General features: G+C 39.9%; 3 protein-coding genes across 3 annotated transcripts; 2 read left to right on the top strand and 1 right to left on the bottom strand.

Annotated features, from left to right (window-relative positions):
- Nucleotides 1–7798: 7798 nt before the first annotated feature.
- Nucleotides 7799–12791, bottom strand: LOC103696144 (putative galacturonosyltransferase 4). The gene is made up of 9 exons (XM_008777679.6): nucleotides 12431–12791; nucleotides 12219–12253; nucleotides 12061–12102; nucleotides 11863–11977; nucleotides 11458–11663; nucleotides 10197–10459; nucleotides 9625–9979; nucleotides 8958–9533; nucleotides 7799–8394 (listed from the first exon to the last, which is right to left on the bottom strand). Exons 1-9 carry the CDS (start codon nucleotides 12528–12530, stop codon nucleotides 8119–8121), a joined length of 1968 nt encoding a protein of 655 aa, XP_008775901.3. The 5' UTR covers nucleotides 12531–12791; the 3' UTR covers nucleotides 7799–8118.
- Nucleotides 12792–18353: 5562 nt separating this feature from the next.
- LOC103696145 (oleosin 5) lies at nucleotides 18354–18883 on the top strand. The gene is made up of 2 exons (XM_088714096.1): nucleotides 18354–18761; nucleotides 18851–18883. The coding sequence occupies exons 1-2, from the start codon at nucleotides 18354–18356 to the stop codon at nucleotides 18881–18883; spliced, it is 441 nt and encodes a 146-aa protein (XP_088570222.1).
- A 4784-nt stretch (nucleotides 18884–23667) lies between these two features.
- Nucleotides 23668–25312, top strand: LOC103696146 (uncharacterized). The gene is made up of 2 exons (XM_008777681.6): nucleotides 23668–24136; nucleotides 24351–25312. The coding sequence occupies exon 2, from the start codon at nucleotides 24359–24361 to the stop codon at nucleotides 24872–24874; it is 516 nt and encodes a 171-aa protein (XP_008775903.1). The 5' UTR covers nucleotides 23668–24136; nucleotides 24351–24358; the 3' UTR covers nucleotides 24875–25312.
- The last annotated feature ends 2660 nt before the right edge of the window (nucleotides 25313–27972 follow it).

Genomic DNA, 27972 nt, shown 5'->3' with positions numbered 1-27972 from the left:
TTGCGAGTCCTATCTTCAAGGAAAAATGGCTAGATTGCCCTTTGTAGGACATGGGGAGAGGACCACTGAAATACTTACCCTAGTACATACAGATGTATGTGGCCCATTCGATGTGCTAGCCAAGGGACATTATTCGTACTTCATTACCTTTACCGATGATTATTCACGGTATGGGTATGTGTATCTTATGAGACACAAGTCTGAATCTTTTGAAAAGTTCAAAGAGTTCAAGAATGAAGTAGAAAAACAAACTGGAAAACCTCTTAAGGCTCTTCGATCAGATCGAGGAGGAGAATACCTTAGTGGGGAATTCCAGGACTATCTCAAGGAAAATGGCATAGTCTCACAGTGGACACCTCCGGGTACACCTCAACTCAACGGGGTGTCAGAGAGGAGGAATCGGACCCTATTGGATATGGTCAGGTCCATGATGAGCTTCACTGATTTACCTATGTTTCTTTGGGGAGATGCCTTACTCACAGCAATTTATTTATTGAATAGAGTTCCCTCTAAATCCGTTCCTACCACACCGTATGAGATATGGCATGGTAAGAAATCAAGTCTTGGTCATCTCAAGATTTGGGGATGTCCGGCCCACGTCAAGAGACTACAGGCAGACAAGTTAGAGGCTAGGACCATAAGTGCTCGTTTTATAGGATATCCTAAAGAGTCATTAGGATACAATTTTTACGTCTCAGATGATCACAATGTGTTTGTGAGCCGTCATGCCATCTTCCTGGAAAACCAGTTTATCCTTGATAGAGGCAGTGGGAGAAAAATTGAGCTTAAAGAGAAAGTCTCTGAAAAGCAACGAGTCATGGATCCTATCAAACCCATTCATACAGAGCCAGTACACGATGTCCCTCGACCACCTCGTAGATCTAGTAGGGTCTCCCATCCTCCCGATAGATACTTAGGTATACTAAAAGAGGATACCGAGGAAATGTTCCTAGTGGGAGATAGGGATCATACACAAGATTCCAAAACCTACGACGAGGCGATATCTGATATCGATTCCGAGAAATGGCTGGAAGCTATGAAGTCAGAGTTAGACTCCATGCATTCCAACCAAGTCTGGACCTTAGTAGACCCACCAGAAGGTATTGTACCTATTGGATGCAAATGGATCTACAAAAGGAAAATAGGTTCGGATGGAGAGGTAGAGACCTATAAGGCAAGGCTTGTGGCGAAAGGGTATAGTCAGCGCGAAGGCATTGACTATCAGGAGACCTTTTCACCTGTAGCCATGCTAAAATCCATCCGAACAATGCTTGCCATTGCAGCATTTCTTGATTATGAAATCTGGCAGATGGATGTGAAAACTGCTTTCCTGAATGGATATCTTGATGAAGATATCTATATGAAACAGCCTTTGGGTTTCACTTCCAGTGATGGAGATCACAAGGTCTGCAAGCTGCAAAGGTCCATCTATGGACTAAAGTAAGCATCTCGGAGTTGGAACACTCGTTTCGATGACGCAATCAAAACGTTTGATTTCATCAAAAACGAAGAGGAACCGTGTGTTTACAAAAAGGTTAGTGGGAGCGCTGTCGTATTTCTCGTACTGTACGTGGACGACATCCTACTGATAGGGAATGATATTCCCATGCTAACCTCGGTCAAGGTCTGGTTGTCAAAAGAATTCTCCATGAAAGACCTTGAGGAAGCATCCTATATTTTAGGAATAAAGGTCTATAGAGATAGATCTAAAAGGATGCTTGGCCTTTCACAGAAGATGTACATAGAGGAGGTACTGAAGAGGTTCAGCATGGAAAACTCCAAGAGGGGTCTCTTACCCCTAAGGCATGAAATTCATCTCTCCAAGAAGATGTGCCCCAACACATCTGAAGAGATTCAACGCATGAGCAAGATACCCTATGCATCGGCAATAGGGAGCCTCATGTATGCCATGCTATGTACACGACCTGATATAGCCCTTGCTGTGAGTGTCACAAGCAGATATCAGTCGAATCCAGGTGGAGAACACTGGACAGCTGTGAAGAATATTCTTAAGTACTTGAGAAGAACTAAAGATTTATTCTTGGTTTTTGGAGGATCATCAGAGTTAAAGGTAGAAGGGTACACAGATTCAGACTTCATGACTGATGTCGATGATAGGAAGTCAACATCTGGGTATGTGTTCTTGTGCAATGGTGGTACGGTGAATTGGAAGAGTTCTAAACAACCGATCATTGCTGATTCTACTATGGAAGCTGAATACATCGCCGCCTCTGAAGCTGCTAAGGAAGGCTTCTGGTTCAAGAAATTCATTGCAGAGTTGGATGTGATGACATCAGATGCCATAACACTCTACTGCGATAATAATGGTGCCATAGCTCTTGCTAAGGAACCAAGGTCTCATCAGAAGTCCAAGCATATAGAGCGGCGCTTCCACCTCATACGCGACTATGTTGAGAAAAAATATGTAGAGGTGCAGAGAGTAGACTCCGCGGATAATGTGGCGGACCCGTTCACTAAGCAGCTAAGTCAGCAGAAGACTGAAGCCCACCTTGAGAAGATGGGGCTTAGATATATGACTGATTGGCTTTAGTGCAAGTGGGAGATTGTTAGATGTATGCCCTAGAAGCCAATCTGGCTGACACATTGTTAATTCTAGGAACATAATTTTTTACTTGACTATTTATTATTGAATAAATAAAAGGCATCTTTTTCATTCATATTGTTTATGTGTCTATGAATCGTCCAAGGAATTAATAAGATGATGATACATATTCTCAAGAGTTGAGAATTTGAGCCATGTATCATTAATGATAAATTTCTAAATGCTCCTGATCAATGGATCATCACGAGGACGGTGATCGATCCGATCAGTGCACAGATCACTTTTCTTCTGGATGGACGAGACTTGAGTCCACAGTGTAGGGACACTGAAGTGATAGTGCAGGTGCTTGTTAGAGAACAAGGGTACTGAGCGTGACCAAGACAAGAAGTCACTTGGATGTCTATCCACTCGTTAGTGACTTGCTTGATGTTGCAGTAGTATGACTGGTCCTTTGACCTGCGGTGCTTCAGCTACTCACAGTGAGGTTATTGTAGTTTGACTACACGTATACATGGTCTCTAGTCATATGGGTCCTTGTAGTGTAGATTGGCTGCAGTAAGTTCACTGTAGGAGTAGGGTATGCACTTACATGGAATCTATCGACCTTGATAGAAGAGGAGTGATCCTATGTGATTGTTAGACTGAGTTCTAAGACCTTGGCCAGGGCAGTAATATAAAGTGGAGAAAGAGTTTTCCACTATCGAACTCGAGTCGAATAAATCTTGACATATGACAGACGAAGGGGTTTGACGAGTTATCCATGACCTCCGTCCTGTAGGGATCCACGATAGTAGGACTGTATCACACGTTAACTGCACCTAGAGGTTCATCATTCTATTCTACTGGGTAGCCACTACATGCTGCTAGGTGTCACTGGTGGATAGTGGGACTCACAGGGATTATCTCGATGATCGATAAACCCTAAAGAGTAGAGTTGGAATCGTTCCAATCCATTGAAAGGAGTTTTCAATGATATTGTGATAGAGATCATAATATATCTCACTACCAGTCAAAGTAGAACCTATGGGGTCACACACACTAGAAGTATTGACCGATCCGATGGTTGAAAAGTGATTATGAATCACGAGTAATTAATTCGATTGATAATAAGTTGAAGAAGGAATGGGAATTGATTAATTGGACTTAAAACACGAATCCTACTTGGAATAGGATTCCTAGAGTCCTAATTGGATTAGGACTGGGAATCCTAATTGGAGTAGGACTGGGATTCCTACTTGAAATAGGATTCCTACAATCCTAATTAGATTAGGAGTTTTGAATTAAAATTGGATTCCTACTTGGAATAGGATTCCTAGAAGTCCTAATTGGATTAGGACTTCGAATTCAAATAAGAGTCCTAATTGGATTAGGACTAAAATTAAATATGTCCTAATTTGGATTAGGGTTTCTTAAGTCACAATTAATTATTAATCTAATGAATCAATAAGACTCCTAATTGGATTAGGATTGAAGAGTTCAATTGAGTCAAAATTGATTCAAGTTCTAATTGGATTAGGACTTACCTAGATTGGATCCAAATTGGTTCACCCTTGGGCTAAGCCTAATTGGATTAGGGCTTGACCACATTAGGGCATTCCAAACCCTACTTAATGTGGATTAGGGTTTACCATGAGGAGGGGCATACGCCCCTCCCCTTTCCATGTGGTGAGGGATGAAGAGAGGGGGCCGGCGCCCCCTCTTAGGAAATAACTCTAGGGCTCCTAGATTGTAGGAGCCCTAGATAGGTTTAAAAGAGGAACAAGGGCCGGCGCCCTAGAGGGATAAGAAGTCCTCTTCCTCCAAGCCGTGGCCACCTCTCACCCCTCCTTGGTTCAGCCGCAAGCAAGGAAGAACAAGTCCAAGGTGTTGGCGGCATCCTCTTCCTCCCTTCTTCCTTCCAACGCAGGGAAAAGAAAGAAGGCTGCAGGGGCTGTGTTCTTCTTTCTTGGTTTCATCCTTCTTCTTCCTCCTCTCAAGCACAATCAAGGGTTGATTGAAAGGGAGGAAATCAGCCATCAAAAGAAGTCTTTGCAAGGGAGCTAGCACCCCGGGAAGACTAGAGAGCTTTGATCGGATCTCTGCTTCGTGTGGATACCCGTAGAGGCCGGACACTTGAACGGCTTCAAGCGAACCCTCTTCCTAAAACCACGAACTCAGATTTGCGGTGATCATCTACCCGCACAAGGTGAAGATCTGATCTTCTAATGTTTTTAAAAGTTTTTAATCCTTGCCTAACTACGAACGGTTCATGAAACAACGTTCATGCGATGAACGTCAATCCCGCACATGTCTCTTCCGCTGCCATCTGATTTTTTTTTGAAATATCAGCGGCATAGGCGGGTTTCTAACAACTTTTTCGTATCTAGATGATTGTAGCTCCATACAAAACTAGGGCTGACTGTGAAAATAGACTCATATAGAAAGATATACAAGGCCAACTAGATAACAATGCTCAATTGTTTGAATTAGTCACTAGGCGTAACTCAATCCATCTGATCAAAAAATATATATCCAATCAAGAAGAATATAATAGATCATGAATTATCAGTTATGGGTCCAATGATAGCTGACAACAATCAGGGTGCACGAAGGACAAGATTGACTAGGTAGCAACGTCCGACGATCCGGATCGGTCCGCTCTGGCCAATTCAACTAGTCAAATTATGAAACAAGAATCAGGCCATGGTATAGATAATACAATAGAGATTCATGATGATAGAGTCTAATGGTACTCGACGATGGTCAGGATAAGGCTAGCGTGACGAGTAGTCGCAGCGACACTAATCCAGGACCCTCTACTGGGGTCAATCCGGGTCCATAATTGAAACATCTAGGAACCTCCTAGTAGGTTCATAGAATCATGCAAAGAGAAAGAAAGAGAAAACCAAGAGAGAGAGGAAAGAGGAAGAGAGAGAAGAGAGAGGAGAGAGAAAGAAGAGAGAGGGTTCTTTTCTTCTTTCTCAAAATAGGGGAGAGCCCGATATCACCCTCTTCTTCTCGGATTAGGGGGTGGCGGCCCAAGATGGTCGAGCTCCGGCCACAGTGGTCTTCAGCCGCTACGCCACCGGCGATGATGGTCAGGCAGCGCGAAGAAGGAAAGAAAAGCGAAAGAAGATCATCAAATAACTGATCAAACTCCGCCTGAACTATAGCTATCTCTGTAACCCATAACCGCATGATCATAGAGGTCCCTAGGGCCGGCACAACCCGGCCTATTCGGAGGTCAACGGCGGCGAAACTTGAAAGAAGAAGCCAAAATAGGGCAACCTTATTTCAGATCAAATTTCGGTGATTTTCTAGCTCAAAACAATGTGGCAATAACTCTAAAACTAGGAAAAGAAAGAGAAGAAGACGAAGAGCTCTCACTTCGGTCTAGCGAGGTTCCGACGGCCCTTTTTAGAGATGAATCGAGGTGGAGGCTCAGAGAAGAAGAGCTTGAATCGCGACGGTTCTCAACAATTTGAGTGGAGGAAATCAGAGGAGGAGGAGGAAAGTTATATAGGCAAAATCCTTGAGTTCGATTCGAACTTGGACTGTCCTCAGGAAATTTTCTTTTCTACCAGAATTGAAGAAGAAGAAGACTCCCAGTCAGGATCTTCTTTCCCAATTTCCCCACATGCCGAGCACGGGTCGACTTTGGGTCTGGCCTATTCAGGCCGCCCACAAGCCTACAGATTGGGCTAGCCAGGGTCAGACTGGGCCTGACCACTCCAGGACAGCCCACGAACCCAAAAAAACCAGGTTATTACAAATATGGAGGTCAATGAAGTGGACTACATGACGCTCTCCTGCTGCTTAACTATAAGAGAGGCACCCTTCCCTTTGCCTATCATGGTCTCCCTCCTAGAAAGCTGCTTAAACAGAATAGGATGCCCTTTTTGGATAGAAACAGTACAAGGCTTGCATCTTGGAAGGGCAAACTCTTATCAATGGGAGGTAGACTCACCTATTCAATTAAGGTAAGAATTAGTGCACTTCGGGTTTCAACTACCTTGGTGACTGAGACAGTGTATGCCGAGACAAAAAGGAACGGGGTCTTAGTATAAACAATATCGAAAACATGAACCTCTCCATGTTGGCAAAGTTGGCTTAGAAACACCTTAATGGGCCTGAGGCACCATGGATAAAATAGGTCAATAATGCATACTACCCTGGAAGAAAATTTAGAGCAAGGGTCAGAAAGACATTTGTGAAATCTTATCAGTTTGAAAAGTCATTAACAAGGAGTGAATGACTTTTTGGAATTGCACCTCCTTTCAATTGAAATATGGCCACAATATCAGATTTTGGAAGGACGCTTGGATACGAAATACACCTTTCCGCTACTTATTCAAAGACCTATTCCAAAGAGTAGCAAAGCCAGCCGGACTCTTCAGTAGCCTCCCAATGGAGTTGGAGATGAATAATATGCTGGATCACGTCGCAAGCGCCTTTATCACTTCATGAACCAAGAGAATTAGAGCTTCTAATGGATACGCTAGAACCTGTTGGACCAAACAGAATTGCTGATAAGCTACTATGAAAACTCACTGATCAAAGAGCTCATTCTATAAATTTATCAATGTTGGAGGTATCCAATGGCCCTTTTATCAAGCTGTTTGGAAGGCAACAATTCCCCAGAAAACCTAAAATCTTCCTCTAGGTTGCCCTCAAGTTTAAACTGCACGCATATAAGGTGCTAGCCGAAAAAGGATAGCAAGTAAATTCCGGTTGGCCCATGCGCGGTGCAAATTCGGAAGCTGCGGCACACTTCTTTGCCGGATGTAATTTTGCACAGAGCATTTTATTCACTTCAAAGCTGCATCTGAATATAAGAGGTTAGCCAGCCAACCTCCACGACCTTTGGACGATGTGACGATGCAAAAAGATAAATTCACCTCAGGGGATCACCAACTTTGAGCTTTCTTTTGTAATCCTTTTTCTACTACTTAATAAAAGCCGGATGGTCTAAACTCCCTTCTACTCCAAAGAAAAAAAAAAAAAAAGGACGATGCAAAAAGATAAAAATCCTCCATCAAAGGGCATAGGATCAACTCATCATTGCATTGTGTTGGCACATTTGATTGGAGAGGAACTTCTGAATTTTTCTTTGAAAGAAATGTACCACCCATTAACGCACCCCTTCACGTGATTCTTCAAACCTTTCAGCATTGGGTCAACTTATGAGGGGAAAACAGCCATCAAGCCCTTTCCAGTTATCCTGCTCTGCTTAAGCAAAAGAATTGACACTAAAACTCTTTTAATTTTTCCTTTCCCTCTAGTCACTAAATTCTCTTATTGATAATATTGGAGGAAGTTTTTCACTTCCTCCATTTCTCCACCCAAAAGAAGACTGCTTTCTAATTACAATATATCAGGGCCGTGGGGAGGGTGGGGGAGAATACCACAATAAGTGCCCTAGTCCATTTACAACCCTAGAGCACAAAGAATGGACCTAAATGTCTAAATTCAGCAGGAAAAATAAGCAAAAGAACAAAGAACAAAAAAAAAAAAAAAAGAAGGAATAACCACATCGGTGTTGGAAAGAGAGACCAAGGGAGGACACTGCCTCCCTCTCAAGGACTCACGTTGCAGGCCCGCAGATAAGGTTGATCGTAGTCCACATATTTAGACCAGTAGTTGCGATACTGTGGCATGACAATCTCCAACCAAGGCTTCATGTTTCCGTTGTAGTGTATGACAGCTGCCCGCTCGATATCAGTCTGGTTCACATCTGGGTCGTACCCAAGGCCCAACACATGCCATGAGCGGTCCAGAGCGAATGTGCGATTATAAAATGTTATCAAACCCGGTGGTAGGGTGCCCAAACTCCATAGTAGCCTGTCATGGTTCTGCCGGCACAACCGTTGATCAGAGTCAGTTTCAGGACAAAATGGAATACCGAGCAGCAAAATTTGTGCTAAAGATCATGTCTTGAAAAACTTCCATAGTAGATGATGGATGTCTATGGGTTGTCTGATTCATTTAGACATTCAAAGTGTTGCAAGTACTAGATCAACCCTGCTCAAGCTTCAGTAAATAGGATACCCTTTGAAGCTGATTTTAAAGCAGCTTTGTATTATGCTATAGAACGGTAAACAGCACATTTGTACCATCCAGTTTCAGAATTTTAGACATTATTGTTATCCACGCATATTTACAGAGGTTATCTAAACGATAATTTTCAGTGAAAAAATCTCTGAAAATCTTAATATACTTGGTAGATGGTATTTAGTAACATGTGCAGGCATAGCTTAGAAGTCAAAAAATAACAAGAAAAAACATTTATTTGAAAAACCAAATAATTAATTAAGAAAAACAAATGAAGCCCTTTATAAGATGAAGAAAGAAATGGAATTGAAGGACAGACATGCAAAAGAGAGATGAGAACATAGAAGTGGTACTCGTGTCTTACCAGTTCCTGCCAAAAGTGATAGATTTCTGTAATGTTCTGCTTCCTCCACTCAGCCAAATCGAATATATTCATTCCATATGCCCAGCCACAAGCATTAGGGTCGAAATTTTTGGAAATAATAGGATTTGAGAAGTTCAGATACTTATCAAACCTGTGGAAGCTTTCACCACAAGTCTCAACTGCACCATTAACCTTTCCCTTAAGATCAATCACCCAAAGAGCGGTTAGGTCCCTCTGAACTACAATATCATCATCCAAAAAGACCACTTTGTTTAGCTTTGGAAAAATTTCAGGCAGATAGAACCGCAAATGATTTAGGATGGAGAGGTATTTTGGGTTTCGGTACTTCAATGTTCCATCAGGTTTAGCACGATGAGTCCGGAAGTAGTAATCAATCATGGATTGAGAACCGAGCTGTTTCAGGACTGGACTGTAACTTGAGTTTAGCCAAGTGAATTCTTCAACGCTCTGAACTTCGATAGTTGCTTTTCCTGGGGGATTGGCTAAAAACCACATCCTCATGGCTGCATAATTGAGCCTATCAGTGACAATGTGGAACACATGGCTCTCGGGGTTCTGAAAAGAAGAGAACGTCCTCTTTAAGAATTATATCAAAACTGATAAAAATTATTACTTAACCAGTGGCGATAGCAGTCAAGCAGCTTACCTTAGCATTAAACACAGTAGAGTTCACAACCACAGCTGCTGCCAACACATTATCAGAGAATAGTGCATAATGGTAGAGCGCAGGGTCTTCAAGTTTCTCTTGAAATGGGAATTGCAGTTCGCTGGTGTTCAGTGAATGGTACTCGGTAGTAAGCCGTAAGGGAAGACAATGGAGACCTTTAGGGATAGTTTTTGCTGCTAGTTGTGTTAGAAACATTATCTGCCTATTGTGAAGACGTAGTTGTTCCTTAGTGGAGCGAAGAAAAGCTTGGAGCTTTTTGACAGCGGCAGAGCAATCACTAATTTGCTTGCCCTTAGCCAAAGTTTGTTCCATTGCCTCCAGTATTGCATAGGCACTGCATTGACCAATGGAAAAGAAACAGTTAGACTAGCAGCTAAGTTTATATATTTCGTTTTTTTATTTCTCTGAAAATTATATATCTTAAATATTCGGTCAATCTTTGTATAATTTCCTTTTCTTATTTGCACATTTATAAATACTACAAATTCATGAACTACAAACCTTAATAGGACAAAGGTGAATGGCATATTTAGTGAAGTTAGCAAGCATACTTCTTTGGTAATTCTGAGTCCTTTGTGGCATCACCAAGAGCCCGCTGAACATCCCTTATCTGCGTTCGGAGCTCCCTGATGAATGGAGGACTTCTCTGAGTAGATTCAAGGTCAAGATAAACATTTGCCCTTGTCAACTGGTCCTTAAGATGCCGCACTCTAGCATCGGGCATGGCTGTTCTACCACCATGGTTTTCCATCTGGCGCTTTCCCGAATGACCTACGGCAGACCTTTGTCGAGATTGTTTGTCATGATTATTCTTCTGAAAACAAGATAAAATAAATAAATAAAAATTAAATAACAAATTGAGAGACAGGAGAAGCACAAGCTACAGACCAGTTTCTTTGAACAAAATCAGACAAAATTAATTTCTTCCTTAGCACAAAATAAATTAATTTCTTCAGTTAAATATTAATGGAATCCTTTTAAACAGTACATTAATGTTCCAAGTTGGATAAAATAGTGACAGTTTTCAATATTGAAGAGTGCCTAACATTCATACACCATCAGAAAACCATGATGGCAGAGAGACCATACAAAGTTTACGTAGAGTAACTTCAACAAATGTTTAAAGATCTAATTATCACCATATAATTCAACGTTTTCTTGCAAGCTCGTTCCCACATCCATAGTGTCCTAATCACTGGACAAACCATGTGACTTGCCTAAATAACTGAGTTGACACAAATAATTAAAAACAGAAATTACATCCAATAACATTAATAATTCAAGATAGGGAATTAAGTATGTAATAATCCATGATCAAGATAGAGCATAATTTACTTTGCATTTTACAATTGAATATACTGATTTTCACCCCATCACTTATCACTGAACATGGCAAAACCTGCAACCAAACTTTCAGTTCTCCAGAAACCGTCAACAGCATTAACCGACCATGTGAAGACCTAAAAGAAAGGAATGAATTCTTTCCCCAAGATATATGATAAGCAACAGCAGAATATACCCAAAACTCTACTACAAGTCTCCTTCCTACCGCAGATTAAAAGTGGTGCATGAACGCGAGCAGTGACGATTACTATAATCAAAACAAAGTTATATGTTTTAAAGAAACCAACTTATTAGAATAAGTCATTTTCCACACTAACATGTGCTTGAGCCATTAAACTTCGTGACCAAGTCTTAATAAACTATAAGCAAATAAGCAATTATACATCATTGTTTACTCAGCTATCAAACAATTCCAACGCAGAAGATTATGTTACGCGATAGTTACCCAAATTTTGATGACCAAGTTACCTGCTTCCTTGATGGGGTGGCTTCTCCGGTCTTCCGGAATCCCCTCCCCTTATTCCCTGCAACTGGTTTGGGTTTCTCCAACCCATCGCTCCTGCTCTCCTGGTTGGTCGCTTGCTCGATCACACGCTCTTTCTTTGATTCTTTCCCCTCATTGGTTGCCGATAGCACCCGGCTGTTGTGCTCTCTAGAGCTTCTTGATGGCAATTCTGTAAATTAAACAAACCAGAAAATGTCACCGCCAAACAACCAATTTTGGCTAATCTCGTCTCCTTGATGAATCACAAACTCATGAATGATTTTTTTACCAAAAATTAGTATAATTGAGACGACAGAAGGTTTTCGTCTAAAATAGGAGAACAAATTAAAAACCTAATTTCTTGGAAATAAATTATACAAGAACCCTACCTTCTGTTCTAAGTGCCAGTAATCCATCTTTTGAATAAGCTGAGATCTGATCGGAGTTGCTCGAACCATTGGAATGAACCGTCTGGATCGGTTCCTTCCCAGAAACTGAGGACGCCTGTGGCCAGATTTAATCATCTAATAATACGTATCGAAATCAAAAAATCCTCAATGATCCAAAAAATAAGGAGTAAGGAATACCTGTGGAAGAATGTTTAGCTTCTCAATCTCATTCCCAAAACTCTGAAATTGAGAAAGAAAAAAAAAAAAGAAAACTCAAGAAATGAACAAATATTGCTCCAATTTCTTTATGAACAAAAATCAAAAAAAAAGGCAAAACAAATCATTACAGGACTTACCAGATTGGAAACGTCATCAACAAACCCGCCATTCACTGAAGAAAACAACGAAACAAAGAGACCACTAACAACGTGAGAAAGATCAGTTTTCGTTAAAAAAACGTGAGAAAGACCAGAAACCAAAAAATATCTAGAAAAATTAAACAGCTGCCAAGAAAAAACACTCATCAAAATCGTTTCGTTATCAATCTTTCTCTACGTTAGGGACTCACAGATGGAGTTGGAAGTGGTGGCGAGCCGATCGGTGAACAGAACCATAGGCGCAAGAACCGTGACGCAGAGCAGCACCAGAACCAGCCTCCTCCTCACCATTTTCCCCTCACGGCAAACTGCTCATCCCCGCCCTCCTCCCGCCGCCGGAAAACCGCTTTCCGCGAGTAAGAGAGCTTCTCCCCCCCAAAACCGCCTCGGGAAACCGCCGCTCTCTGCCAGAGAAAGGAATCTCGAGTCGCCTTCCTTTGGGTTTCGTTTTTGTCTCCACCGAGTCCAAGAAAGCTCCCCTCTCCTTTTGAATTTAGAACGCTCCGCGTTTTTTTTTTTTTAACAACATTGGGTAAAAAAGCGGCGCGATTCGCTTGGGACGGCGACGTCGATGAGCTAGAGGGATGAGAACGGCGGCGAAAGAGAGGGATTGGCGACACGTGTCCTCAGATCGCCAGGAGGTGGGGCGGAGTCCTCGGCACAATCCGCAGGCGAGCGTCCCATGGTCCATGGATTTGTTTAGGTGGAGGATTGGCTTCTTAGATGACGGTTTTGCCCTGGGTCTTGGTACTGTCTTCAGTTGTTTGAGGAGGGTATTGATGGCATTTTGGTGTATTATTTGCTTCTTTGGTGCGTTTTATGCGCGGGCTCACAGGTGGCCATGGTGATCGACGTGACTCACGCATGAGTCCCGCGAATATTTCTCAGCTCTATTAGTTGCATTATAGCTGAAAATTTTGACCTTTCCTCTTTTTTTTTGTTTTTACTGAGACAAAAATTAAATAGGATTTGATTCTATAATTGCGAAAGTTAGATTCGCATGCTGGCTACGGTGGGAGCAGGCCAAACAATTGATTAGATTTAGCTACAGAGGAGGGAATTCGACACCTTGTCTTTCTGGATTTGATACAACTTTATAGCATAACTGGTTTTGATTAAAACTGTTCATTGTTCGAATTTAGGCACAAAAATATTAAATTTTAAATTAAAATTTACTAAAATAAATATATTGTAAATTAGAGGCTCATCCATGCCCAGCCCTAATTTTGATGAGCGCAACCAATCCAGTTAGAAAAAAAAAAAATTGCATGAATATTCTTATGAAAATTCAAATTTACGTAAATATCTTTTTAAATTTATATTTATTTTTATATTCCTATAAAATATTATTTTTATACAAATGCTTCTAATATAATGGTTCTTTTTAATAAAAATCTTATTTATTTTAATTAAAAATAAAATAAAATATTGAAATTATTTTTTTTTACATCTATCTGAGTATTTTAGCCATTTTAATATATAAAATAAGAATTAAAAAAATAAAATAGTAAAATAAGTGTTTTATGAATATATATATATATATATATATATATATATATATATATATATATATATATATATGTAAATGATAATTTTAGAAGGATATTAACGTAGAATTTGATATTTGAGATGGTATTAAAAAAAAAAGCGCTTAATTTTAGAATTAATGTTTGATGATCCTCCGATTCCTCGGCTGGCGCGCGGATTCCTCGGGGACAGCTAAATCCAGCTAGCGGGCAGGGAATAGCGGGGCCCACGTGAAGCGGTTGTACTGACACCGGGGGAAAGAAAAAAGGGACCGTAACTGCAGAATGGTGCAACCACACCGAAAAGTGTCGGCGAAACGTGCGGCTGGTATGGCGCACTCTTGTGGGGACCACCTTGAGGAAGGCTTGGTGTCACCGAATTGGTGCAGAAGTGGGTCTGGTGCTGTCCAGAAAGTGCCGGTCGGCCATTATTTCTAATTGCGCGTGGTGAGAGAAATCATGTGCTGGTGCCGGGAGGGAGGGAGGAAAAAAAGGGGCGCTAGCAGGTGAACTCACGTAGCTTTCACGTGAAGCACCTTAGTGTTTTGGCCTCCTCTTATGCATGCCCTCTGCCGCTCAATGAAACAGGCCCTTGAATCCGGCCCATTAGTTGTGCCGTTGGATATGCTGCTTGAATTTATGGATTAATAAAAAATTCCCCAAATTGGGATCCCACTGCTGCTTGATAAATTGTTAAGTATTGTTTGAGTAAAAACCAGCACCGCTACAACGGGAGAACATAAATCCGCTGCACCAATCATAGATGTTGTCGAACCCAATGAATTGCATGCCATTCTCTATGATGTTAGTGACAGCATCTTGCACATCTCGGAATGATCTCTGCTTACGGGACAAATCAATCAATTAAATCTCACCATCTAGCTTCAGATTGATCATTCAAGACTTGCCACATGACCGACCAAAAAAATGCAAGGAGAATCCTCTATATTTCAAATTCTCCACCCAAGTGACAACAACTCGACTGTGAGCTCTAGTTGTTTTCTAACAAATGTGACACCCAAACATATTCTCACAGCAGAGAAGCGCGAGCGTGATTACGGTTTGTTACCTTATCAACCAACATATGCCCCAAACTTCTCGATGGCAGGCTCCGGGCTTTGTCTATATATTGCGTTCCTGGAGGCCTTCTAAATAAGTTCTCTTTCGACTCTTTTATACTATTTCTTTGCTTTTCTCAGGCCTTCTCCTATTTCCAAAAAGCCGTGTTTGACTTAGGCATTAGAGGATCCCCTCCGAATATGCTCTAGTTGGTGAACTTCTTTGTTTTTGCTATATCAGGTCGAAATCAGCATCAGAGCATCAGTCGAAGCCTTTCCTCTTCCATCCAATGCCAATGCACAGCCCAAAGTGTACATCGGCCCATTATACATAAATGAGGCCCAACATCGTTGTTGCAACAAAGCCCACGCCTGTGTGGCATTGCGGTAGGCTTTCACCAGAGGCTGGCTGGTTTGCTCAGCCCTTTTACCACTCTTTTGGGTGTGAGAACTTGATGTAAAGCCTTGTGAAGGTAGCTTCTTTATATGTCTCCAGTGGTAATTTCATAGTCCATCTTCATGATTTTCCAGTCATATAGAATATCAAATATGACATCTTAGATCTATTTGGCATCTGGAACGAAATTGCTGTTCAAGTGAGTAGACTGAACACCAGCATTTAGCGGAATTTTAAGAATCATAAAAGTTTTCAGTGCAAATGATAAAACTTCAAACTAAATTGAAAGGTATGGTCTAAACATCATTTGTGCCAGATATTTTAGTAAGCGTGCCAGATAAGGTATCATCAGGAGAGAGTAAAGAAAAAGATGATGAATAAATAAACCAGTGGCATTATCTAAAGAAATGGACACAATTTTTATCAAAAGAAGAAAAAAATAGAAACAAAGGGGTAAATGCTATAGCCCTTATATTACCTCTTTCCCATGTTCCAGCCTTCGTCAATACACTTCCTTGAGCTTATCATAAATACAACATGCTCGATCTTTTAGGCCTCTTTGTATGATTAGACTGAAAATCTTATCAAAATCATGAGATGGACCAGCATAACCAGAAAAACCATAGGACCATAGGATAGGCTTTGCCTATACTCATAAATACCCAACAGTAGCCCAAATCACCATTTACAGCTTTGGAGTGGGCCAGCCCAAATCCCATAAGTATTAATATAATCCAGAATCTTCCACGATCCTTAAAGTGAAGTACATTGTATCATTAACAACTCCACCAAAATCACCATTTACAGCTCCAGATCATCTGAGATATAGAAAATCTTTATAATATAAAATTTTAACAATTAGGTACATGGGATCCATATTTAAAAATAATAGATAAAATAAAAGTATTATTAAAAAATAAATCAGGTTTGTAGAATCCCATGAATGTTTGAGCTTTTTAATTCATTTCTTATTATTATTTGAAATAAAATATAGTTGTTAAATTTAAAGTTTACAAATGCTTGAATTTATTTCATAGACAAAAAGGGAATTGTGTGCAAGAACGAATACTTAGATTCTATAATGAAAAATAATTTAAAGAATTGGAAGCAAGCTAAAGTTGCGTATCTAGTAAGAAAATAACAATTTACATTGCAAACAAAGAAATTCAACAATTATGATTATAGGGAGTTCATGGTACCGGTTGGCATCTCTTTCTTTTTTATAATTTCAGAGACAAAAAATAAAAATTTATTTCTTTTTCAAATTTAAAAATATAAACATGTTTTTTATAATTGAGTATGTTTTAAAATATAAATATGGCGAACAAGACAATGATAGTATCAATAGAGACAGTAGAGGCATCGAAGTGTTGATGCACGACGGTAATGACGATAATGAAGGCGGTAAGAGTGTTAGCAAACAAGCAAAGATAATGCCAATGGTGGCTACCATATAGTGGAGACGAGATCATGTTGTGGCAAAGTCAATAATAGTGCTAGCAATGGTGTTGCGAATATGGTGATGATAGCGATTGGGGCCATAGTACAATGGAGGCAGCAAGGATGAAAAGTATGGAGGATAAGGTGTCAATAGTGGTAGAGGCAACAGCAAAATCTGTGGTGGTAATAACAAGCATAAGTTTCTTGCTTTGAAAAAAAATCAAATATAGAGATTTGTTCTTGAAATAACGAAAATAAATTTTATAAAATAAAAATAAAAGTAATAAAATCATACATACTTTCCTCAATCTTTGTAATTCTATTTTTAAAATAAAAATAAAAAATAATGCCAAACATGCCTCAACTCTTATTTTTTCTCTGAGGGAGGGGGGTGGCTCTCTATCATATACTCCTAATCTTCCATGTTTTGCAATTTGAATTCATGTATTTCATGTAAGAACTAAAAAATTTTACCTTCTTGATAAGTTAATACTTTTGAGACATAAAATCATTTGAAAATATCAAACTTTACTTTAGATCTAAATTCTTTGCCTAGAATAGGTGGAGGATAGGCATGAGACAATGAATAAGTGCAATCGTCTACCATCAAATAAATAGTGATGAAAATGGGTTGTTCTATAGCTTTCATTTTACATTATGCTAAGTAAATTTTTAAGTTGGCATTGTTGAAAAAATTTAATGCTTAGGTTACGCATACACATTTACATCTCTTGTTCCAATGATATTCGTATTTATACATTTTTTTTTACCCCATTGAAACCTTATAGTTAATCTTTTATCAACAAAAAAGGCATGCAATGCAATTAAGAGAATAAATTATTATAAAATTAAAACTTTATTTTTTAAAATAGAAAAGTTTAAAATTTAAATTTTTGAATCAATTGTAAATTAATTATAACAAAAAATCAAACAAAAAATATCTCCTAGGCATCTAGATAAATTTTGGCATTGTTAATCATTTTTTTTTTGAATTTTTTTTGTGAATTAAGAATTTAATTAGTGAAGGGAAAAAAGGTAGAGGTTAGGAATGATGCCATGCAAAGTTTAAAAAATTTTCTACAACTATCAAAATTAAACAATATAATGATATATTTTTGTTAAAACAATTAACCATTAATTTTTTAAAATATTATATGAACATCATCGTTCTTATGTCTTTACAAAGCATAACTCAAGAAAAAGAATTCTCACACAGTCCCAAAACCAAATTTACAGTCCATCAAATTGTCTAACATTCCCTTACCAATCCACTTCAACCCAAATCCTATACAGTGAGGCTGCCCTAATATTCTAAACAAATTTATTTTAAAAAAATAATTACAGATAAAATTTTGAAATAATGCATTCCATTTCAAAATTGTTCGATTGATCCTTCACTTGCTGGACCTCTATCTTTGAGCTGCTTTTATTTTCAAAGAAATCACTTTATCTCAATGCTACTGACACTAATGTAACATGAGTTTGCTTTCTTAGCAAAAACCAAAACAAAACACTTTAGAAGGCTCAAGAACTCCCACCGCACCAAGCCACTTGTCACCACGGTTGCCACGTCGCTCACTCCCTTGCTACGTGTGCCTCACTCCTCGCTCTCCCTTGCGTTTGCTCTTAAGCAGCTCTCTTCCATTCCTCCCCTTCCACCAACATAACCCACCTAAAACAGCAACGAATTAAGATGGCCGAGCACGGAATCAGCGGCACCACCATCCTCTACGCCACGCTCTCCGGCCTCGCCATTGGAGGCCCATTACTCGGTATGATGGCCTCCACTCTCTTAGCCTCCCTAACTCTCCTCCTCGCAGCTTCCCCTTTTCTACTGCTCTTCAGCCCCATAATCCTCCCAGCGGCCTTCATGGTTGCCGCTTCGATGGCTGGCTTCGGCTTGGCCGCGGCCTTGGTTGTCGTCGGGATCTCAGCCTTGATGCTGGCTCTCCGTTATGCCCGAAGGGGCGCGCCCGGGGCGATCAGCTGGATGATGGAGACCTTGACGGAGTCAAGGCAGAGAGTGAAGGAAGAATGGGTGGACCATGGAGGGTGCATGCAGCATACTGTTGAGGTGCTTCCATCTGAGGATGAGAACGTGGTGAATAGAGAATAAATTGATAGCATTAGAAGTTGGTGGAAGTTGATAAGTTAGAGGCTTTGTTGGATGTTTCTGTTCTACTGTAACAGCCAGTGTTTGATGTTTCTAGTGTAGCAGATTGAGCATATAGCAGTAGCGCAGGCTTAACATTGTATTAGCTATCTATGGACTGGCCGTGTTAAGGGCTGCGTGCAAAGAATTTAGATCTGTGGATATGTCTTTGATGCATTTCTGCCCAAAGAACACAAAAGAAATTGTCATAATAAACTATCACAATCCAAGACATCATCCAAAAAGATTAGCGGAAAAGTATTATTTGAGTTTTTTGATTCTGTATAAGTATATAAGATATATCTAGCAAATAATCGATGTTGTACTAAACACATATTCGTACGGATCCTCACATATTCTTTTCATTTACTTCATTTAAATTCTGATGTTTTTCGTCAAGCTAAGGGTTCAAATCCATTCAAATCTAATCATAAGCACCATGATCGGTCCATGGTCAGCTCTATAGATCCGTGTTGTGGTGTCCTTTAGTCTATATAAGTTATACGTCGGGTTTGCTTTGATATTATTTGTCACAACTCAATATCTCATCTTAAAAAGGAAAAAAAAAAAAAAAAAAAGCTAGTCGAAAGATATTATTTGGATTTCTTGATTTTGTATAAGTATACAACAACTATATATCCAACGAAAAACTGATATGAGACTAAATATATGTCCATACTAGCCCTCACATAAACTATTAAAAAAATGTATTATTAAGAGCTAAATTTTGTTTTTACGTGTTATTTGGAGCTATATTTTGTTTTTCTTTTTGTAACATAGGCCAACCAACAGCTCTCGTTGGCGCTTCTCCCCACATGGCTCCTACTTGGAGGAGGCCGAGGGGTTAAATTCTGGATTTTGCATTATAATTAAGGAGGTTCGGGTTCGGATCCTGCTAGCTTAGTTGTTTAGCACTTGTTTAACACCTTGTCCCTTACAAACTTTATATTTGTGAAATATGAAATCGAAGTCAGAAAAGGAATGACCAAAGTCAAGAAGGTCAAAACTGGTGAAGACCACGATCCACGTAGCTAGCTAACCTATAACTATCTAAGATCACCAGCATGCAGTAGGATTTGAAGCAGAAGCCTTCCAGTGGGAAGAAAAGCAACTGGTGGGGGGCAAAATGGATCGTCCTGCTCAAGGTAGGGGATCATCCCACAACAACGACTGGGCAGGACCACAATCCTGTTCAGAACCGGCCCAATCTTAGATCCCGCCGAAGGCTCAATTGACCTCGGTCGGATCTCTCTGCTATTACGACCTGCCGTAACTTCTAATGCCTGTAATGACGTCCCGAGCCTGAGCTTGGAATGTCCTGTTAAGTCAGTTGCGAGCCAAAAAGCTCCTTCGACCATGAGACTATTCGCCCTTTATGTTCGCCGCTACGCCCCAACTCGAGCTCGGGACGCCCTTAGTATTTGACAACGCGCCCCGACCCTTGAGCTCGAGGCGCCCTATCAAGCAAAACCTCAGAATCAAGGAAGCTAGGCCGACCTCAGCACCCGCCAAAACGACCTCGCCGAATACACGATGCGACCCCTCATCGAGTTCGGCTTCACCCACATCACATCCACGCGTGCGCCCACACCCGCTTACGTGGTCGTACATTACAACGTTGCCGCACCATGCTTTGCTTGCTGGCCAAACGGCAGTCAAGAACAATGCCATACTGCTCCAGCTATACCCCATCACACCTATCGACGCCTTACCGTTCACATGAACGGCCTATGCCGTGTGCCTCAAGCAAGCTCCAGCTGCGCGCCACCTGTCTACAACCTATCTCCTTATCCCATGATGAGGACGGGACATACCTTCGCCACCTGGACACCTCTCCGAGGACTATATATAGCCCCATCAGGTAATACTACAGGGACTTTTGGGCTAACTAAACTCCACCCTAACTTGAGCATCGGAGGGCCCTCACCGGAACCACCGGTGAGGCTTTGTGCAGGTATACCGTCGCGTGAGAGGTGGCTCACCTTTTTTCTCATCACTCCGGCAGCTCCCTCGACTCCTCTGATGTGGCCACCCTCGGGCCAAATTTGAACCACAACAGCTACTATAACAAATGCAATGTTCCACGAGGATAAGAAACCATGGACTTCAGCACAATAGTGATGTTTAACATTATATATATATATATATATATATATATTGGATGGATTGATTACTAGCACTTTAGCTTCCTTGAAAGCAAGTAGCCACTAAACTATTAGTTTAGGCATATTAGATAATTGCCATGCACCTACCTGTTGACCTGGGGTCACCCGAGGACTGAGGAATCCCCATTAGGCCATGCCCTAGAAGCAGTTCAACAGCTGAACTAATGCTTCTTTGGATGCTTACTAGAATGAGTATTCTGCCCCACAAATTCTTCAATCAGTAGCTCTAATGGCTGAAACTAATGGACTCAAGTCTCTTTGCGTTTAGATGTAGACATAGAATGCTTCCTAGTGTTGCGTGGCCTTCAGCTCGTTCCTCTTTAACTCCAACAAGCAATTAAGAGTCTACGAAGGCTATGTCGTCGCGTCCAAGTAACCACTCCCCCTTCTCCGCATACCTCCGTTTTTCTAGGATAAAGAGTTAGGTAGTCATTAGAAGGGGAAGACCATTTAGCTTGTAAGGTCCGTAGTGTCATCGTGTACTTCTCTCCATCAAATGGGAATCCATTACTTCTTTACAATATCACCTTTTTCCTTATTCTTGGCCCTCCTCTCAGAAAGACCAACGGAACCAGAAGAAAAATCTACTTTTGGTGGCTTGGCTAAAGAGTAATGGATTCTGGCCTGATTGGAAATCACAATTTGACTTAATCTAGCCATTAAATATAATAATATCCAAGTAGGTACATCACTGTTATATATGCTCCAGGTTAGTGGCTGGTAATTGTTGGACCCTTTCTGCCTTCCTTTTACCTAATCATACACTTTCGCTTTCTCAGTTGGAGTTAGAAAATGATGTGTTGATAACCTAGCAAGCCTTATCTTGTAAATCTATCAAAGATAAGTTAGCAGAACTTTTTTCACAAAACTAGAAAACGTTAGGATTTACTGTGTTATATGTATCAACTAACCATCACAATTCATTAAAATATAGTATGTGTCTATATATATATATATATATATATATATATATATATATATATATATATATATATATATATATATATATATATATATATATATATATGCACACACGCGCGCCATGGTAAAACCCTTGGTACACGACTTAAAGAGATATTATCTGTAGCTTTTTTTAACGGGAAAAATGCAAGGTGATAGATCGATAACAAGCTTATATTGTATTTTTTTTGACAAAATTAAGCTTACATTGTTCTGGAGAGACTAAACTTTTTTGGCGAGAGACACTTGCATTTAGGCAGAAGCAGAGAACCAGGAGATGAATGGCCAATGCTCCTCATAATTCCGCTACCCCCACTCCTCCGTCCATATATGTACACACACGGACACAGGACGAATAGAATTAGTATTCAGTAAATGTGCATTCTTGTGAACACAGCTTAGATGATTCCATCAGAGCATAATGTACATTTAAATGGCTTGAAGAATATGTTATTGAGTAGTAGTTTACTTTTGTTACCCTGTTGATTTCTTAATCAAGTGCATGCGGTAACCCAAATCTTGGCAAGGGAAACTTATATAGTGGATGAATCAGGCACCCCATAGCTTTGCTTACAAAAGTTCATGGAATTTTTTTGGATTGGATTTAAGTTTGAGGTTTTTATACTTGATCCGATCTGGACTCGACCTGAACCTACGTATATTATGCGGTTTAGTATATACATACTTATATACATATGTATATTATGTGGTTTATATATATATTAATTAAAAATAATTGTAATGATATATTAGAATATGTTTGAATATTTTAATTAATTTAGATAAAATGAATTTTTTATTTTTTAAAATTTATTATTTTTATATAGTTAACTATCAAATGCTTCTTGTTCATGGTTTAACTTTTGTATCATGCATTACATGTTTATCAATAAACTTTTCAAAGCATGAATAGTTTAGTTTCATGAATCATTCAATATGTACTATTTGGTAATCACCCGCTACCCGAACTTGAGGGGCGCATCCCCAATGATTGCATAGCGACTAAATCTTACATGGTTAATGATCTATGGCTGTTGAAGATTGAAAAAAAATGCTTCACCGCACCACTTCATTTCTCATGTCAATTCGCACCATACGATAATTGGCGTGATAGTACTCTACCATCCACATGATCCATATACTGCACCAATATCTGAATGTCACGAGAGAACGGTGCTCTCATCAGGGAATAGAATTCATCCGAATTTCACCATACGCAACCTTGTCCCCACGTTTACCTAAAGCACCAAGTTTATTTTGCTGTAACGTTCTTAATTAACAACAAAGAACTCGCTTTCTATGCATACTTCACCTTTAATTAGTGCTCGGCAAAACACCAAAAGCTTGGCACTAGAGACAAGGTGTAGGCTTCGGTGGAATTCCCTCCTCCACACCCGTGACGCTGCGATCCTAATCACATTTTAATCTATCAATTAATTAATTAGTTAATTCGAGAGGATTAATACTAATTCGTCGTCCCACTTGTGGCTCGCGGAGAGGCACTTGTCCGCAGCACCCTTCCCTTTTGACGCGTGCTTTGGGCTCCAATTTATCTGCTCCCATCCCCAAACTCTCCACCCTGGAAGCGTTTCCACTGTACCCTCACATCACCTCAACCCTGTTTCATACGGACGGTCCAGATGTCATAGAGCTTCATTCCTATCCTGTCCCGCGGGAGAGCAAACTCGTATTCGAAAGTCTTATCAGCTGCGTCCATCCTCGTTGGCTCCGGAGCCCGGTCATGCAAAGGAGACGAAAGATGAAACCTCCAACTAAAATGATGATTTTGCCCTTCGTTACGTCACCTTTTTGGCGTTCATTTGCTGTAATTGGAGATGATGTCCGAGAGTGAATTGGGGAAGGAGAGGAAAGGGGAGGGGAGGAGAAGCGGTTCGGCGTCTTCGCATCTGGCATGCTATTTAGAGGGAGAGGAAGGACGCCGAGGACGCTAGGAAAAGGCAAAGAAGAGCCACAAGGCCACAAAAGCTAGCGAGGCTTCGAGAGAGAAAGAGAGTAAAAAGCGTGGAGGGACGAGGAGATGGAGAGAGTGGAGAGAGAGCGCGTGTGAGTCGTTGAGGCGGTTTCGGTTCGCGTGGCGTGCGAGCAAGCCCTTTGCTTTCCATTATATAATCCCCTCCTCCCTCCCTCCCCTCCCCCCTCCCTAACGACAGACACACCCAGCCGCAGCACCAGATCGAGGTAAGAAAAGAAAGGGTTAAGAAAAAAGAAAGAAGAAAGAAAGAAAGAAAGATCGTTTTTTTTTTCCTATGATTTCTGAGCAATATGTGGAGTTCTTATTCTTGTTGATCGAGCTGTTTCTTTGTTTTATTTTTTGCAATCATTAATTGCATGAAAGCCTCCGTTGGAGTTTCTTCTTGTATGTCATCCTTATCAGCTCCGATTTATGTTTTAGAAGGAGATATGGATCGAGGGAGCAAGAAGAGAGGGAGAGAGGAGGCGGTGGCGGTGGTGTTGGCGGCGACGGAGGAAGAGAAGGAAGTTGTCGTCGGAGGGGTGGCGGCGGAGATAACGATGAGGAAGGGAAAGAGGCAGGAGATATCTGCGCCATCGGCGTCGAGGGACGTGATATTCGAGGCCGGCGATATCTTCGAGATCTCGGACGTGTACCGCCCGCCGGGGCTGTTCGAGTTCCCGTGGCAGAAGGAGGAGGACGGGGGGCTGCTCACGGCGGCGGCGGAGTCCGACGTCCGGGATCTCCGGGACGTCTTCTTCTCGTCCCTCGTCGACGGGTGCTCCGCCACCATCGGGTTCCCCGGCGACCGCCTCTCGCCGCCGCCAGGGCCAATCGCATTCCCGGGGGATGATGACGACGAGTCCTGGCCGTCCGAGGGTGACGACGATGGCGTGGATTGCATCTGGAGCATAGTGCTCCGCCAGCCGCTCACCGCCGTGTGCTGCAAGCGCTCCAGCCCTTGACAAACGCAAACAAGAGAAGGCCCTTTTTTTCTTTTTTACTCCTCCTTTTGTTTCCAAATTTAGGCTTTTTCTTTTTACCTCCTTATTTAGAATCTTAGCTGTTGAGATGTTGTTACAGGGATGATAACATTTTAAGCTTGTTGTTTAAATTTTACAAGGGACATTTCATTTGTAGGTGTAGAAATCTTTTGTTCCAGAGAAGTTCAAGAATTTTGTAGAAAAATATTGGAGAGCAAGTTTGAGGACCTTTTGGATATTTGGGATGGTCAAGAACTTTCTCTATTTTTAGTAACTACTCTAGATTTTTGACATGTTACATATTGCTAAGTTGTTCTACATTAAGCAGTGTCATGCTCAATGCATGCAAGCATATGAATCCATATTAATTTTTGAAGTTTATATCTGCAATCATAGAAGGAAGTTGTTCATCATGCTCAAGTAGGTTGTCGGGTCGGTTGTTGCTTTCTCTTTTTTTGTGTCAATATATGCTCACTCCCACGTGGCAGCAACTTCTGACAGATATCGAGATAGATGCTACATCATACTCTTTCAGGCGACATGCATAATCAAATGATTTTTTTATAAAAGGTATTTGTAAAAATAAGTAATTTAGAAAATGAAAAATGCAAACATGCTTTTCTCTTCTATGTTGAATTAGATCGAAAAGGGTATTTTATTATTTCCCCCTTTCTCTAATTAAGAGGCGTGATGACTCGAAAATTTATTTTTTAAAATAATTAGCACTTTTGATAAACTTTTGCAGCATTGTAAAGAATAATGTTACCTAGATCCAAGATATGTAACTTTACATTTGATCCTTAGACACAATGAAATATTTATACTTATGTATGAGATAGTTTGCAGAATTCTTTCATGGTAGTAACTAAGATGGTATATATGATCACCTAGATGAATGGTATCATGTATGCAATACCCATCATGTAACTAGCATAGCAATTTTTAATTAATTAAAATTTATGCATTTCTTGGGTTATTAAGTTTGCAAACAAAATCGTTTAGTTAGGATGTTTCACGAGCTTTTGTCAATCATTATTAACATATTTAATGACAAAACTTTTCTTCTTCTATCAAAGTCAAATCTATTTTTTAAAGAAAATTGATATGAGATGCCAATTTTATCAATTTAGTGCTGGATTGACATAACTAGTGGCACTTCATGAATGTCCTAGTATGTTGCAAGTCAAACCATCCTCATGTGAATTGCATGCGTAATGCAGTGAGTTCTTAGCATTACTAATTTCTAGAAGCAAGTTTTGTGTGAGAATGCAAAAAAATAATGCTAATATAAAACTTAAACGGAGGCAAGGAGTTATAATAAGGTTTCATGGTATTGCAATTCATGACTTACAGTCACACCTCAATCAAATTGTAGGATCGTTGCTTGGGCTACCAATGTGAAGACTCATACGGATGGGTGTTTAGTCTCACATCGATTATTAATTTGGTAGATCTTGGATACTTGTAGGATAAAGGAACCAAATAATATCTTTCAGCTAGTCATTTTGAGTGAGGTTATGGGTTGTTATAAATGGTATCAGAGTTGACCCGACCCATAACCTATATGAACTAGGAAATATTGCAGCATGGATTCATTAGGGTTGAAAAGCATGGATCCACTAGGGTTGACCACATGCTGATTATGGTGCTTATGATTAAATTAGAATGGATTTGAATTCTTAGCCTAACGAGGACGTTAGAGTTTAAACAATGCGAGTATGTGGGGACATGTATGGGCATGTGTTTAATCCCACTAGATCTTGAGTACTTATAAAATCAAGAAATCCAAATAATAACTTTCGGCTAGCTATTTTGGATGAGGTCCTGAATATTAAGCAGTATCATACTCAATGCATGCCAGCGTATGGATCCATATTAATTTTTGGAGTCTATATGTGCAATCATATAACAAGGAAGTTTGTTCATCGTGTTCAAGTAGGCTGTTTGATCGGTTGTTTTTTTCCTTTTTTATGTCAATCATTCCGATGCCTGTATACACTCACTCCCATGTGGCAGCAATTTCTGACAGATATCGAGAATAGATGTTACATCATACTCTTTTAAGCAACATGCATAATCAAATGTTTTTTTTATAAAAGTTATTTTCTATTTTTTATTAGATTAAGATACTTTATTTATAAAAATAAGTAATTTAGAAAATGAAAAATGCAAACATGCTTTTCTCTGCTATTTGAATTAGATCAATAAGGGTATTTTATTATTTCCCCCTTTCTCTAATTAAGAGGCATGATGACTTGGAAAATTTAATTTTTAAAATATTTGGTACTTTTGGTAAACTTTTGTAACACTATAAAGAATAATGTTACCTAGATCCAAGATATATAACTTTGCATTTGATCCTTAGACACAATGAAAGATTTATATTTATGTATGAGATAGCATGCTGAATTCTTTCATGGTAGTAACTAAGATGGTATATATGATCACCTAGATGAATGGTATCATGTATGCAATACCCATCATGTAAATAGCATAGCAATTTTTAATTAATTAAAATTTATAGATTCTCTTGGGTTATTAAGAATGCAAAACAAAATCATTTAGTTAGGATGTTTCACGCGCTTTTGTCAATCATTATTAACATATTTAATGGCAAAACTTTTCTACTTCTATCAAAGTCAAATCTATTTTCTAAAGAAAAGTGATATAAGAAGCCAGATTTATCAATTTAGTGCTGGATTGAGATAACTAGTGGCACTTCATGAATGTCCTAGTATGTTGCAAGTCAAACCATCCTCATGTGAATTGCATGAGTAATATAGTGAGTTCTTAGCATTGCTAATTTCCAGAAGCAAGTTTTGTGTGAGAATGCAAAAAAATAATGCTAATATAAAACTTAAGAGGAGGCAAGGAGTTATAATAAGGTTTCAGGTATTGCAATTCATGACTTACAGTCACCCCTCAATCAAATTGTAGGCTTGTTACTAGGGCTACCAATGTGAGCACTCGGACGGACGGGTGTTTAATCTCACATCAGTTATTCATTGGAAAGATTTTGGATACTTGTAGGATCAAAGAACCCAAATAATATTTTCCAGCTAGCCATTTTGAGTGAGGTC

This window comes from Phoenix dactylifera, chromosome 2 (genome assembly GCF_051530095.1).
Source record: "Phoenix dactylifera cultivar Ajwa chromosome 2, Ajwa_hap1_PhDact_Kaust_v1.1, whole genome shotgun sequence".
Taxonomy (NCBI): domain Eukaryota; kingdom Viridiplantae; phylum Streptophyta; class Magnoliopsida; order Arecales; family Arecaceae; genus Phoenix; species Phoenix dactylifera.
Note: the sequence above shows the minus strand (reverse complement) of the source record. Positions and strands in the feature narration are given on the sequence as shown.